Raw genomic sequence first — 15,846 nt, forward strand, 5'->3', positions numbered from 1 at the left:
CATTAATTCCCCATCTCTCTCTCACTCATTTGGTATTTGGTATTCTGCCGGATAGAAAACAAAACTGTTCTCTGCCAAGCTAATGCCACACAAATCTATATGTAAACATATCATAAAAGAGAGTTTAAGACTCTAGCTTTGATCAAAAACACAGCAGTGTTACAAAGCTGGAAAGCTACTTTCACAACTTGTGATGTGTCCTTGTTCTCGTATGCGCCGTCTGCACCCCAGTGCGTCGTCTACATATATTCACAGAGGTCAGACCTAGTAAGTTGCCATGTCTACTTTCCTTAAAGGATGAGCTATGGAGCATGAGCGCATCAGCATTCAGTTAGAGGAAGGTTCATTAAATTGTCCAGACTTTGTGATTGTGAGATGGACAGACGGAGAGGCAAAAACCTTCTGACTGCTTGTGGATTCTTCTTTCTCTCTCTGGTGATCTGCGATGCTGTCCAGCCAGGCACATTAATGAAACAGGCAGAGCCTGGCTGTCATTGTCTCATTGACTTTTGAAGAGGGCTGAATCTGCTTTTGAACCCACATCTTGGAACTGTGGTCAACAAGCGGGTCGGAGGGAGGAAGAGGCATGGAGAGGGGAAGCAAAGAGGGAAAGTAACACAGCGAGGGGGAATAGAGAACGAGGGAGAGACAGACATGAAAAAGAGAGGTGAGTCGGCAGATAAATAGAGATGATAGAGATCGTGTGGTCCAGACTCTAGGCAGGCTTATATGGTGTCAGCCCCTAGCTCGGAGCCCTGCGGGTTGTTAGCCGAGCGCCGCTGCTGTTTAAGTGTGGGAGGGGTCAGAGCTGACCACACGGCCTGGTGGGAGCTGCGGCTCCTCCGTCTGACAGCTTGCAGCTCACTGAGTGGAAAACCGACGATAGATTATTGAGGGAAACCTCAAATTAGTTGCTCTGCTTGCACATTTGCTCACTTTCCTCAGGGGAGCGGAGCAGAGGGAAGACAAGACGGGACATGCAACATTGTTATTATTAACCACAGGGCCACTCGGAGTGTAGAAACCAGGGAAAATCACCAGAACGTATGATGACATTGTAACTTCATGTGTTTTCACGGTTACAGCAGCGATACCTATGCATGCATTGTGTTTTTGTCTTTGTTTCTACTTTAATAGAACCTTAAATATTGTACTGCATAGATTATTTGAACTCCATGCATTATGTTTTTGTCTTTGTTTCTACTTTAATAGAACCTTAAATATTGTACTGCATATATTATTTGAACTCCATGCATTGTTTTCTTCCCATTTTCCCATTCCATATTGCATGATCAAGTGGTTTACGGTAGTTACGATGGCCCCCTTGCATCCTTTTATGGCGAGCCCTAGTGCAGACTCGTTGTCAGTTATGAATAAAGTCTTAACATTGGACAATAACAACATACATTTTACCCAGCAATCATCATCGCATATCTGTATATGACAAAAAAATAAGAAATTATTCATTTAATTAAATAGTTTGAATGTCTATATTTATGCCTCTGGCATGATAGTTGTAAACAGAATGATTGTTATTTTGTGGGAATAAATTGGAAGACAGGGCCATGCATGCCAGCACATGCTCAGCATTGTGTGATTTTGACCTTATTCAGTGTCACACAAACCAAAATCCTGTGAAAACGTATGGCCTAATCTATCACAATCAAAAAAGACCTTAAGTCAGGGATGCCAGGGTTACGGCCCGCGGCCCGACTGTACGTCACATCCGGCCCGCGGGTGATAAGGGGAGAATATTTTTTTTAATTATTATTTTATCTATTTTTTTTTTTTTTTAAATATATACCGTAAATCCTCTAATACTGGCCTGTATTCTATTACCGGCCAGTCACATTGGCCGGGGCAAGTGTCGACAGGCAGCGTTATTTCCACCCTTCCCATTCATTCAGTCAGGTTCGCGTCGCGAAGATTTTGGCTGAGGCTATATTCAAGGCATTACGGTATGCCCTGCAATGCATTCGACTCATGGCGAGTGTGGAGAGACGGTGCGCCGCTGCCTCCCGCAAGCTCTCGGAAATCTTTTAAACTGAATGTTGTCGATCTAATATAAAGACAGATTCAGCAACTGCATAGCTTATTTCTCGCTTAAAATGTTTTCAGAAACACGTTTCGGTGAACTATTGTCGTAAAATAAGAGAAAGTTTCCAAACGAGCCGCCATGTTGGTCGGTTTGAAATCCGGGAGCAGACAGGACAGCTGTGAAAGCGATCGTCCAATCAGGTGCAGCCATGGAGTGTGCACGTGATTGTATGAAGGAGAGCGCCTGTCAATCATCCTCCTTTGTAATGTATGTAATTTAGGCCTCATTGTGAGGCTATTTTGGTGCCAATGCAATTTCTTTTTGATGTGTAGGCCTTCATGAATAATTTCAAATAGCCTACCTATCCATGTGTTGAGTCAATGTTTGGCCTTTTCAGTCCGAAAGTGTAATCCGGCCCCCTGAGGTCTCACTTGAAAAAAATCTGGCCCCCTGTCCAATTTCACCCTGGCATCCCTGCCTTAAGTGGAGTTGCCCTGCTTTTTCAATGGTGTGTTTTGCTCAGAGTTGCACTTTTGAAACTATTTTGTTGTATTTGTGTGGATGAGATAGTGTTGAGATATAGAAAATATTAGGGTTTTTGTAAAGTGCCCATTTAAATCCAAAATGTGTCAGTAAAATAAAGGGAAATAGTTGCTTTGTATTCGAGGAGTATAATGACATGATTGCTATCACTGCAGGCAAAAACACAGTTTTTGTTCTGCGAGACAGGACAACATCTCGAATGAGAAGAGTTGTATTATATTAGTAAGGGCCATTGATATTCTGCCGTTCCTGTCTGAATATCAATCCTCTTGAGAGGAGAAGATGTCTCTGGTGAGACAAATAAGGGAAAAAAAGAAACATGAGCCTGAAAATGTTCGAGTGAATCATCTTTTAGTCATTCTGCTTCTCTTTGGCTCTTAGTGAATTTTTTGACTTAAGTTGAGCACCACTCTCCACTGACACGAGACGTTTATTCATGCATTCAGAGAGATTTGTTGACATCTTGAAATATTATGCCGGTGCAGCACTTTTCACTTTATTTGTGCTCTTAACCGTCAAAGTTCTCACTGTGCGAAATATGGATCACTGACTATTGAAAGCTCTCAGCCAAAAGCAGGGGTTAAGAACAAAACTATCAAATAAACATGAGATAAGATTCCCTACCAGTTAACATTAAAGTGGTTTTCATTTGCACATTTTAAAAGTTTGTCAGGGTTTTACAATGTAGATTTAGGTTTTTTTGACCGTAACGGGGCTGAGGAAAAGCTCTCTCTAGTTGCAGCTGCTCATCACCATCTCCTCTCTCTGCCTTGTCCTCCCTAGCCTGCTGACACTGATGGTTTCTAAGTGAGTATCTCATGCCTCTCTCTCTCCCCCTCTGTCATAATCACTGCTCTTTATGATCGGTTTGCCCTCTCTGCCCTTTCAAGATGCGTCATGTAATGAGGGCTCTGGAGGGCTGTGTGAGTGGGCTATTTAGCTATTCAGACAAGATCAGCTCACACATCTACGCTCTCTAATTCGACTGGCTACCTCTCAGCCGGGTACAGTGAATGTTTGTCCCGCTCACAAGGTTGCATCCTGAATGGAGCAACTCAGACATTCAAGTTTTTCTATGAAGAAGTCTGTAATAAACATTGTGTTATGGTTAGGTGCTGAGTGTTTTAGGGCTTAGAACATTTGTTGTAATTCTTTGGTTGATAGTATTTAAAGCCCTGGTCTACGATTTGAAAGGTTTGAAAACACACACACACACACACACACACACACACACACACACCCCTCCCCTCTATGCTCCTTAATCCCTCCCCTCCTCCCCTCGGTGCCTCCCACGAAGCACCCCCCCCTCCAGGCTAACGTCTGCGTCGAACAAATAAACAATACTGCAGAGACAGAAATACTCTTGACACGTCTAATAACACAAAAAACTGCAGCTTTCACAGTCATAAACCAGCATCGCCATTAAAGTTATCTGTGTCACAACATCCACAATAAAGACCAAAGATTACCTGGTCCAGGGTTATCAAGTTTTTAACTTAGTTCAGAGTGAGATTTTGGCTGACCGTGCAATGTCGCAGCGAGTTTCGAGAGACGGGGCGCCGCCTCCCACAAGCTCTCGAAAATCTTTTAAACTGACCGTTGATCTAAAATAAAGACAGATTCAGCAACTGCTAAGCTTATTTCTCGCATAAAATGTTTTCAGAAACACATTTCGGTGAACTATTTACGTGAAATAACAGTTAATAACGTTTTTTTAATTATCCCGGTAATTTGTCTGCGTGAGAAATACTACATGTGGCGTGTGAACAGGTTGAAATGCGTGTGACGTGAGAGCCCTGCTGTTCAACAGAAACTCTGCTGTATCAGCATCGCTCTTCAGATCCATATCTTCGCGGAGCTTTCGCCACCGTTCAAATGATGACCCGAGGTTTACTCGGGTTTGAGCCCTCTTTATGTCGCATCTCCGCTTTGTGTCTGTCTTTTCAGTGACAGACTGTCTCTTTCTGTCAGCCTTTGCCGGTGGGGCAAGCAGAGGCTGCCTGCTACTGCCGCTCTGCTTTCCCTCCTGAACTGCTCAGAGCAACAAGCGTCTTGTCCGCTCGTAGTTTCAAATGCGGAAGTGGGTCGTGACGAGGTGTGAGCAGGAGAGTGAGTGAGGATTGGATCGGAAAATGTAAAATTGACAAATCTCTTCAAATCATAGACCAGAGCTTTAACCATTGATAGAAAAAACACAACAAAAATCAGTCTGTGTCGTGATGTATTGCTCTGCTCACGTTAAATATATTATTTTTACACCACAAATAATGGATTTGTCTCAATCACTGCTCTCGTCTGTCATTTTCCATCAGCGCATCAGGCAATGCATTATGGTTTATACCCTTTTAATTCACCTTATTGTAGGATTTTTCTTTCTGCTTTTTATAAAAATTTGGGTGAAAAATGAAATACAGACGAAAGGAAAAATGTAACATCCTAAGAATAGTAGTATATAAAAGCATGCTGAGCATACAGTGATAACACTTTTGAGAGTTTTAGATGTCATTGCATCACAGCCTGGAACTTAGATATGTGCACTGAATTAAAGGATAACTTTACATTTCAAAACGTACCGTTTACCTGCACTTTTAAATATGAATGTACATGCACACTGAACGTGCCCCTCCTCAAGCACCGCCCACTTCTGCCAGATGACCTATGAACGGCTCCGCATTAACTCGCACATGCTGCCGACGTCATCTCTCTTTGGTCTTCCGTGTCAACATGGCGGCATCCATGGCATCCCAGGCTGCAGCTAGAGGACTGAGAACAGCAACCTCCAAGCACATACTCCTGGACAAACTCAAGGTAGCGTCGCTACGTTTAAATCACTGACGAAGCGCGTGTCACCTCGCGCGGGTAATGCGCGCGTGCGTTGTCATCGTCTCGGGGAGCCGTTAGTGGAGCTACGTGGCTAGCAGGCTAGCATGTCTGAGCAGAGAGCGTTGACGGATCAAAGTTGAAGTGGGTGGCTCGCGCTGTGATAAGCGTTACTATGCAGGTCATGTGACGACGACTGCCCTTCAAAATGACGTATTCGACACGAGCTTCTCTAAAGAAACCTTCACTTAACGCTTTATTTGTTATTATGTTAAATACCTCATAGCATGTATCTTTTGACATTGCACCTGTGTTTGCATCTCCCTCAGTGTGTTGGTGTGTGTTGTGTGTGTGGGCGCAGTTTTTCTTCAGTTTTTACATAGTTTGTTTAGTTTTAATACTTCTGCTTTGGACTGTGAGCTGTTGGTTCATTATTAACAGCCTGACATGTTAACAGCTTAGTAATACAGAAAACTGAACAGTGCCATCAGGACATGGCTCAAAGTTTCTGACTGCTGATAAGCGCACGGTGAAAAGGTCTGCTCTCGCACTTTGATCCTCCAGCTGAGAACAACAGCTCTCACATATGACCCCCTGATCAAGTTTGTCTACGTAAACAATGGCAAATGATTACAGTTACATCATTATCTGCTTTGCAAACAAAGCTTCGAGCCTCATGATTAATAAACGGAATGAAACGAAATGCTGCCATAGCCAATAAAAAGGAATCAGAAATGCAGCCCCCTGTCTTGTATTGACAGACAAACAAAAGCAGTGTTAGTGAGAAGAGATCAGAGTTGTGTTCATTGTGATCATTTTCAAAGCTCTGGGACAACTGGATAAAAATGTCTGCACGTTCTGCTACAAACAGTGCCTCAAATTTGATATTTTCTTTCTCAGTCCAAGGTCTGATAGATGATGGATAGAAACTTTATTCATCCGAGGGAAATCTTAAGGAGTTTATTGGAATAGTGTCAGCATGAATATCTGTCACGTGAGTGTAGGTGTCCTGACTGAAAGGACAAAGCAGGAAGCTGTTGATACTATAAATATAAGTTCAGTGATGTAGGCACACACTGTGATTTTCTGTCTTGTCTCCATAGATTTTGGTATTGGAGGAGCCTTGACAGTTGGAACACGTTTTAAATTGAGTGGAATATCTTTTTTTTCGAGAGAGTTGGTTTCCCCGGTTAACATTAAACCCAGGATTTATGTAGGAATATAATTAAGACTGGCAGATGCTCGTAGGAACTTCCTTGAACCTTAGATGTTGGCTTTTTTGTCATGTATGATGGCGGAGATATTAAGATATTAGTTAAAGCATTGAAGTGGTTCAGGCAGTCCCTAGCAGAATGTGGCCTTTAAGTCCAACATCAAACCGATTGATGATGTGTATTTTGTTAACTTCCTAAAATCTGTTCCAACCAGGCGGCGACCTCGGAATTTTGTAAGTGAAGCCAATGTGGATGTGGCTTAAACTTGCATTCTCTGTACTGGCCATCAGGGCCTCTGGTTGCAAAAAGAAGTCTGATTGCATGAAAGTCTATGTGAAAACTACCCTACTTCTCACTTGAAAATAGCAGAGGAGCAGAATCACTTGTTGACTGGAGGGAAATGCGCTGCTAGTGTGAACATCCGCCCAACTGCTCGTTCAACAATGAAGATGTAAGACGTCTTACCTATTCCACACATCCACTACGTATGAAAGACTCCATGCAGTCTGCTGCAACAGCCTGGGCATCTAGTCTAAGTCACAATTTATTCTTTTACACAGTGATGTATGCTCTAAAAAAGCAAACTTTTGCAAAACTTAAACTCTCACATTTACTGTCTATTGTACTTCCCTTCCAATACTCCCACTTGTGTGTGTGTGTGTGTGTGTGTCTCTCTCGCACTCTGTCTCCTGAGTCAGGTGATAAGAGTAATGATCAGGGATTCTCTCTGGTCTATAGCACAGTATCAGAGTCTGAACTGATTGACAGCCAGGTATCTCTACAATATAATCAAATAAGCTTTGACTGTATGTCAGCTAAGCTGAGAGCTGAGGAATTCAATTTGCAATGATTTGTCAACAACAATGCAAAGGACATCACAATATTCCGATGGTTAGGCTCCAGGATGCTCTTAAAGGGCTAGTGAGGTGTCGTTCTCTTTCTCTCTCTGTTTCTCCCTCTCTCTCATAAATCAAATCTCCTGAATTCTTGCCTGCACAGTGAGATAATCCTTGGGCTGTTTTTCACTGTCACTGCACAGTGGTGAATTTGTAAACGTTTGCTAAGTTTTTATTAAAGTTTTTTTTAAGATGCTCCTGCTTAGCCATAACCCAACAGTGTCGAAGCCCAGCATGGTTTGAAGGAAACACACTGGGAAGTGAGGTGGCTCAATGAGACTCGGCCCTGAATATTTTAGAGAGGGGGGTGGGGAGCCCTCTACTTGCAACTACTTCTTCTGCTGGAACTTCAAACGACGGGCGGCTTCCCCATCTGTCTCAGCAAGAACACATTTACATTTCCTCCCCGCAAGGAATACTGGAGGACGAAGTTAGCTCTAACTGGATTTGAATATCGCTTCACCAAGGTTAATAGCCATTTCTGTAGCTGGTGAGGTGCTTAGGCTTTTTCAATAATTTAGAAGGGCTGCAGTCATTAGGAAATGTTGGCAGCCTCTGAAATGGGGAATGCAATGAGTGAATGCACTCCTATTAGCTTAACTTCTGCTGTTGTTCCGGTGTAGATAATGAGGGAGAAGTGGGAGTGATGCTGAAAATTAGTTGAGAAAACAATGTCAGTGATTGCTGACAGCTGTAATTCATTAAAAGTGCAGTATGTTGAAGATTATGTTCAGCTGCCATAGAAACTTATCAATCATGTTTGAAATTAGGCCTTCAAACATATCGTGAGTGTGATTTGGATTTCATAATTGAGTTTGCCCGGGGCCACGCTCCCTATGAATTTACTTTTTTATTTTTTTAAGACAAGGAGACTTGAGGTGCCTTAATCAATATGAGGGAATTTCAACAGGGTCAATCTGACGGTGTGATTGTATGTTTGTTTTTTTTTCATCCTACAGTGTTACAGTGTGAGTGTGTTACAGAGCAACATGGCTGCTGCTATGGGCAATAAAGACACCAATAAAGAAGCTACTCAAAAAGCACTAAAATGTCTGCACACAGTTAGCAGTTGTAGTGCTCTACTGATATAGCCTCAGAGGCTTTAGCTGGAATTTGCCCAGGTAGTTTGTTAGTCCTAGACACGTTTGCCATGTTAATTGTTAAAGTGGTGCAATATTGCTCTTATGATAGACCTAACATGAACGAGTCAAACTGCACGATAACATCAGTGAGTCCCTCTTGTGGCGCCAAGTAATTGCTATTGTTTTGTTATAGATTCATGAATGTGGCTCTGGGGGTATATATACCTGCAACCAAGAAGTTCATGCATGTCAACTTGGATGCATATGGGGGTGAACTTTGACATTGTCGAACATCCTTGTATTGCCTTCTCCTCATTACTGCGTTATCTTCCCCTTCGAGTCGACACCTTTGAATGTGACTCTGTACACCTTCTCTTATTAGCTATGCTAATTACTTAAATCCCTATCTGTAGAGACACAACAGTCAGTTTTCTTTTCTTAAGCCTGTCTGCAGGAGATTAGACCTGCCCTGCCTAAAGACCTGCCAATGATGCAAATCTATCTCACTGATCTAAATCCTGGAGCCATGCTCTACTGCTCCCGCCTCCGTCTCTGCTCTTCTGCTCCATCCCCAGCTCTCTAACAGGCAGATGTCATTTTTCTCTCCATACTCTAATGGGCTGGGCACGGCCTTAGCTTTAAAGAGGCAAGGACGTAGAAGGATGTTGTCGAAAACAATTTTTAAAATTCAGAATATTTAAAACTAATTTTCTATACTACCGACACACCAGTACCAGCTGTGCTGCCGTTTTCTCACTCTGTCTCCTCTCCGACAGCCAGTTGACTCGTCGTTGCAGCGCCCACGTAGCCCCGCCTCCTCTCACTCACTGTGCTGTCTTCTTGTCACTCTTCTCATTTGCTCAGCTTGAATATAATCATTTGCAGGTTGTTGTTGGCATGTTATAGTACAGTGTTTCCCAGTAATTACCTCGATAGTCTATACTTTCATTAATAACCCAAAATAACCGGCTCTAGACTGCTCCCCGTGGCGGGGGACTTGGTGCTCGTTGCCGCCTCTCTCCCTGTGGGGTGAGACGACGCAAACGGTTGTGGTGGACGGAAACCCATCTAACATTGCCCCCAAAGAGCTGGCCGATTATTAAACATGATAATTTATCATGTTTCTGTGGAATCGCATCATGATGAAATTATAAATTTAGTGCAGGCTCTTGCATGTGAGTGCGCCCCACTGGCTAGCTCACAACCGCCCCTATGCACGGCTCTTATATGGTGGATACAGCGTTCACACCTTATGATAAAGTGGCTTTAGGTTTGACCACTATTACATCACTATCCTTGCCATCACTCCTCATTAAAAGCTATGGAGGCGGTGCCAAAGCTGAGGACCGAGAGAAGACCTCAAATACTGTAGTTAAAGAAGATCAAGCTAGTTGGCTTTCTGAATTAGCCCACTATTGCTTCATGAGGCGTGCTATTGTTACATGCCTGGCCTTAAGTGGAAGTATGCCTGTAATTCAAACTGGCCTGTTTATGCAAAAAACCCACATCAACTCCGCTTCCTTGCCTCCTCCATTTCCTTTACTGCGCGTCGCCTCTCTCGCCGCTCACTACATAGCGCTTGTCTAATTGCAAGACAGCCTGTATTTATGAGTTGCAACTAAGTAGCAAACTGCCACCTCATTAGCAGAAAAACATTCTACTGCAATCAGTATGGCAATGATTTTGATAGTCGCTCTGAGTACTGCTCCCTCTGATTCAGTCTGTGCTCATGGATGTGGACACTATAAAGTTCCCCTTTAAATTCTTCCCGGATGGTTAGCTAAATGGATGGGGAAATGTGACGAGTTCATAACCTGAATGGGAACAAATCAATTACGTAGAGTTGGCGAACTGGCAATCTGTTAATTTCTTAAACATTTGATAATGCCCCTTAAGGAGCATTCTGGTTAATTAACGCTGCAGTCATTTTTCGTCACTAATAAGGCAGGGTCTGGCCATGACAAGTAATGAGGATTTTAACCTCATCAGACATCTGGGGATACCACTGTGTAATATCAGATATTCAAAGCTCCAGTGGTCCACTCACTGTGGTTAGCAGTTTAGAGCAAAACGTTGTGTGCCAGATGTATCAGCTCAAATTCTTTTGTTATTTTTGTGTTCCTTTTCACAAAAAGCACACATTTAATGCGTGCTGAAAATTTAATAAGTTACTGCAACACAGCACTGAATTTTTTTTTTGTTGTTGTTAAAGAAAGTCCAACAGAAAATGAAAACATGCAAAACAAATTAAGCACCAGATGTCCAAAAAAGTTTGAATAAACCAGACCAAGCTGCTTCCAGTGACCCGGCACAACAACCGTCCTCTGCCATGTTGGCGACTCTGTCAAGCTGTAAACAGCAATGCTTTGAGCTAACTTTCTAGCAGCTTTATGCTTACCATGTTCACTGTCATCACTAAGCCTGTTAGCAAGCTAACATTAGGTTATGACTACTAAACACAAAGTACAGCCAAGGCTAATAGGAATGCCATAACATTTGCATGTTTTTAGTCATAAATAAAACAAATCCTTATATTGAGGGGAATATGAAATGTGTACCAAATGTTGTGTCTATCCAACCAACAGTTGTGAAGATATTTCACTCAAAACCATAAATGTCAACATTGTGGTGGCGCTGGATGAAAAGTCAGGGGATCACCAAAAGTCATAAGGATTCATTGTCTTGGAACCATGAATGTCTGTGTAAAATTTACTAAATGTCATGGCAATCCATCCTACAATCTTTGAGATATTTCAGTTTGGAACAAGGTAGTGGACCGCCATGCACCGACAGACATTGCCATCCACAGAGCAACGCCACTAGTTCATACTCGCATTACTGGAGTCCTGTAGCGACTCTCTTGAAGGAGTGTCATGCGGGCTACGTCAATGCAGATTCATGATTTCCTGTCATTTTCATGAATATGCCTGCGTAAAAGTGTGCCTTTGCCTCAGTAGCTACAAAAGCAATAGCCTTTTTATTTATTTTTGCATGGACTCTGCTAGGAATTCATCCTGGATTGACGTATTGAGAATTTCCCCTAATGGAGCTGCACTTTGTCCAGCCATTGAGACTTGTTTATGATGATAGCCCCGGTGTGAGTGGGCTGGGCTCTGGTGCTCAAGGTATATTCGGAATCCCCTCTATTCTTTACTGCCTTAATGCAGCTCTTCATAGTGCTTTATCTATATTCATAATGTATAAACTGTTCCTATAATCTATAAACTCCATAAAGTAAGTTGTTACTTTATTATTGACTTCTATGGAGTGGTGAATGATGAAGGCTCTTGTTCAGGTGATACCTATGAGGTATTGATTGGCTCATGCAGCAGCAACCACTTTGCATGTGATCTACATCATCAATCAAAGCAGTCTTTCCAACATGTCTGCAGATGTTCTCCATCTAGCAGAGCACTCGGTACACAACCTGAAAAAGGCCAGGAGGACATGTATTCACAGAAATAAAAGCAATGTAATTATTATAAACACATGTACAGTTTATTACAGTTAATTTCAAATTTCCCTATAATATATTAAATTGCTAAACAAAAAGCAATTTGCTTGCTAATATGGAGGTCAATCAACACTTGTCTTTTAAAAAAAGAAACAAACTGAAAGGGTCACAAAGGTGATGCTTTGTTTTTTGTTTTTTTTATTACAGAGGTATGAACGTAAAATAAACCATTGTGTTGTGATTTAATTGCAATAAACAGATAAAAATGAAGCCAAAGCAACTACATAATAATGACAATTTGTAAAAATTCTGAAGTCACAGTAACTTTTGAAATGCTTGTTTTCTATTAGTTTGGCCTGATTTTTTCCCCCGCCAGAATTCACTGAAGAAGCCAATCAGAGACTGACAACTCTGATTGGCTCTGACCACGGTATTTCTTCTTCTTCTCTGTATGCTGGTGGGGGGGAAATCATTACAATACACACATAGAAAGACCAGCTAATTGTTCACAGATTTTTGGTTGCACTCTTGAGACCTGCTCATATTAATAGAGGAGAGTTTTCAGTGGGGATGTTAATAATTAACCATTTAACTGTGCTATCAGAGAAACGGCATGGTTTAACTGATGCTGTTAAACTCAGAGGAGAGGCTTATCATTTCCAGGAGAATCGCGCTGGTCCTCAAAGTTCAGTCCGCCTTAAGTGTGCCTGAGCCAGAGCTGCCAGAGTTGTCACTAACATTGGGGTGTCACTTAAATTATCAGCTGGCTGACAAGCAAGACACAGGAACTTAGCTTGTGTCACCTCACGGATGTTGAGGAGTTGCAGCATTTAATTACCGGCAAATACACTATATACGCACTGCACTGCTTCATTCACGACTGTAACGTTACTCACATACATGAGACCCAGACAGCGTATGCCAGGCAGACACACAGCTGACAACCTCACAACTAAATGAATGTATGTGGTGGAGACTTACTAGGGACTGCCTGTTTTGTGCATACGCTGCAGCTGGTGATAAATGATGGATTTAACGTATTTGTGCATCTGATTATTGTTGCAGCCAAGCAGCTCATTAGGCTCAGCAGACAGAGGTTCACGTTGCAGTATCGGGTGGGGTTGTGTTGGAGTAGTTTTTACGAGCACGGTATCGGACCCAATACTTGATACTGGTATTGATACATCCCTAATTGTTAGTGGAGAAACTCTATTTTACAGATCGGTCGATTAAATCAACTATACTGGTTTAGTCGACAAACTTAGAGCGTTAAGAATCGACTAAGAATTTCTTTGAGGACAGCTGAACACCGCGCTGGTCTAGTCGCCGTGGGGCTCAGCGCATAGTGTATCCTGTCTTAACTCAATTGGTTGACAAATAGGCCGTAAAGTAACCTATAGACCAACACGCTCAAGCGCTCAGAAATGTTCTCGTTGGTTAACCGATTAACGGTTATCTGTTGACATCCCCAGGCTGGACTGTTTAAACCACAGAGCTGATAAATAGCCTGTGTTAGAGATAATGTTCCCTTAGTGTTACCAACTGCCAAAGCAGGATCACATCTTCACTTACGATTGGCCGGGCTTCACTTCAAGAAGCAAATGCGTTTTTTGACCTGCGATGTCAACCCTTTGATTTTTTTGAGTGACAGATTAACGAGCAGCGAAGCATTGACTGGCTGCTGTTTATGGGCCTGATCAAAGGTGATTGCCTGCTTTGTAACCTTCCCCTGTAAATTAAGCCTTATAGCCTTAATAAATTTCCAAGGGAGCCAGAACTAGTCTGTCAGATGGTGACTTTTTGACATTGTTCCCCTCTCTCATAGTGATAAAGACAACTGCTTTAAATTAGCCCTAGGATATTGACTCCTTAAGTTTAACAGAAGGGCAAACGACAGAGTAGTTGCATGCATGTCTCGAAATGACTTTGGAAAGTGCCATGATCAGACATTTCCTCACTGTGATGACACTTCTCACAACAAGTGCAGTTTGACATTGTGCATGCTGCTCTCAACCAAACATGAGACACCACGATTTTGTGCCTCATAGGAGACGTCCTGATGTTGAATGCTGCTGTGCTGAATACCTTATGGACCAGACATAGAAGTGTTTTGGGAGTAGCATTGCCTATACTAAGATTTGTCCTTCAGTGCCACTCGTGGATCAGTACAGCTGCGACAAGGACTTTGCAATCTGATGCAGCTGCTGCCATAGCACTGTGTGTCCTCCCTGTGTCTTTGTGTGAGGGCACAGCCAGCCACTCCTGGTCCTCTGTGAAGACAGACAGTGCCATCGTTTATTCAGCACATTGTAATGTTACAAAATGTCTTGTACACAAACAAATTACCTTTGAGTCGTTTGTTTATTTTATATATACTGTATATATATATATTTTTTTAATATATATATATATATAAAAATTTACATTTTGATTAAAACATGAATCAACATTACATAAAGATCTGATTAAAAGTAGCACTTTTGTTTTTGGCTTTAAACAAAATGCTGTTTTCTAAGAGAAAAAAAGTTAGTACCCACCTCCGCTACAGTGTATTTCCATGACATTTTGTGATCATTCGCTGAATGTCAAGAGTGTTGCTGCAAGCCTGCAGAAATAAAAAATGATTTCAGGGAATATGTTCTTCGCCAATATGACTTCAGCTTCTTTATCCTCTATCTGAATTTTGTAGTAAAGCTTTTTGCTGAGTTTGAAATGCTTTTGCGAGGGTGTAAAACATAATGGAGACAATGCCAGGCTGTTACTGAAGGGCTGTTTCCTTAATACCGAATATTTTCATGGCTTTAGGAATGGCATGTTTTACTTACTGGAAATACATGTGTGTGTCCTTGACCTGAAGGGAAAGGCAGGTACATCTTTTTGGGGCCTTTTTTTTTTTGGAACCTGCTTTTGGGGTTTTGATGGTGGGCCAAGTGCTTTATCTGAATGGATGATATGAACAAAAACTGAAAAGAAATAGAGACAGAGCTTTTCTTATTGATTCATTACTAACATCTGTCCTGCCTATTTTGATTTTTTAGAATGAATGAGGCTTGCTCCTTAAATCCTCCTTAAGTCGTGTTGTTGCATTGTTTGTCATCATCTCCATTAATGGAGTGACAATGATAAACAGTCATATTCTCTGACTCTCTTGCCACTGCCCCACTTTTCATCACTTGGATGCACTCATGAGAAAGATCTTGAGTGCTTTTGTGTGTAGAGGAGTTTGCTGTGAATATTCATGCCATCTACGGCCCATGTAACAGCATACAACTTTGTTTGTGCCAGTGTGTCTTCACCAGTGTGCACAGCACATCCCGTGTGTGTATTCAGAATAGAACAGTAGCTATAGGTAGGTAGACTGGTGGGATTGTCTCCAGAGTGCTGTGATGATAATTACTTTAGAGGGAGTGTCTCAGAGGACTGCAGGCCAGCTGCCTGTGTTGTAGTAGACTTTCATCTCACAGAACTCCGTATTACAAAATGCTTACTCTTAACCACCAATATTACCCATATCTAATGTTAAGATTGCATGATCCAATGAATTATATTATTGCACACAAACCAGAAAAGTTTGTAATAACTTGAAAACTGAAAGAATTTAACAAGGGCGGTCCAGACACCAGTGAAACCGCCCACGGAGATCATGAGGATGGAAGATGCCCAAATTTGGAAAAGTGTGATATGATTGTTTACAGAGGTGTTGATTTTTTTTTTATAGGTGGAGAATCCACCAGAAGTACGAGGGGAAACTTTACCTATTTAGACTAGAGAACAGCAGTGTTTTTAAAGGTTTGGCTCC

The 15,846-nt window shown here is 42.0% G+C and overlaps 1 protein-coding gene across 1 annotated transcript in view; it reads left to right on the forward strand.

Moving 5' to 3' along the window:
* Positions 1 to 5,239: 5,239 nt before the first annotated feature.
* The window catches only part of suclg2 (succinate-CoA ligase GDP-forming subunit beta), a gene marked incomplete at its 5' end in the record, with an annotated part of 83,044 nt that continues 72,437 nt past the window's right edge, over positions 5,240 to 15,846 (forward strand). The window contains one exon of the mRNA XM_084033077.1: positions 5,240 to 5,389. Coding sequence (XP_083889203.1) covers positions 5,240 to 5,389 — 150 coding nt within the window. The remainder of the gene's footprint in view (positions 5,390 to 15,846) is intronic.

This window comes from Eutrigla gurnardus, assembly GCF_963514095.1.
Source record: "Eutrigla gurnardus genome assembly, chromosome: 2".
In the NCBI taxonomy this organism is placed as follows: domain Eukaryota; kingdom Metazoa; phylum Chordata; class Actinopteri; order Perciformes; family Triglidae; genus Eutrigla; species Eutrigla gurnardus.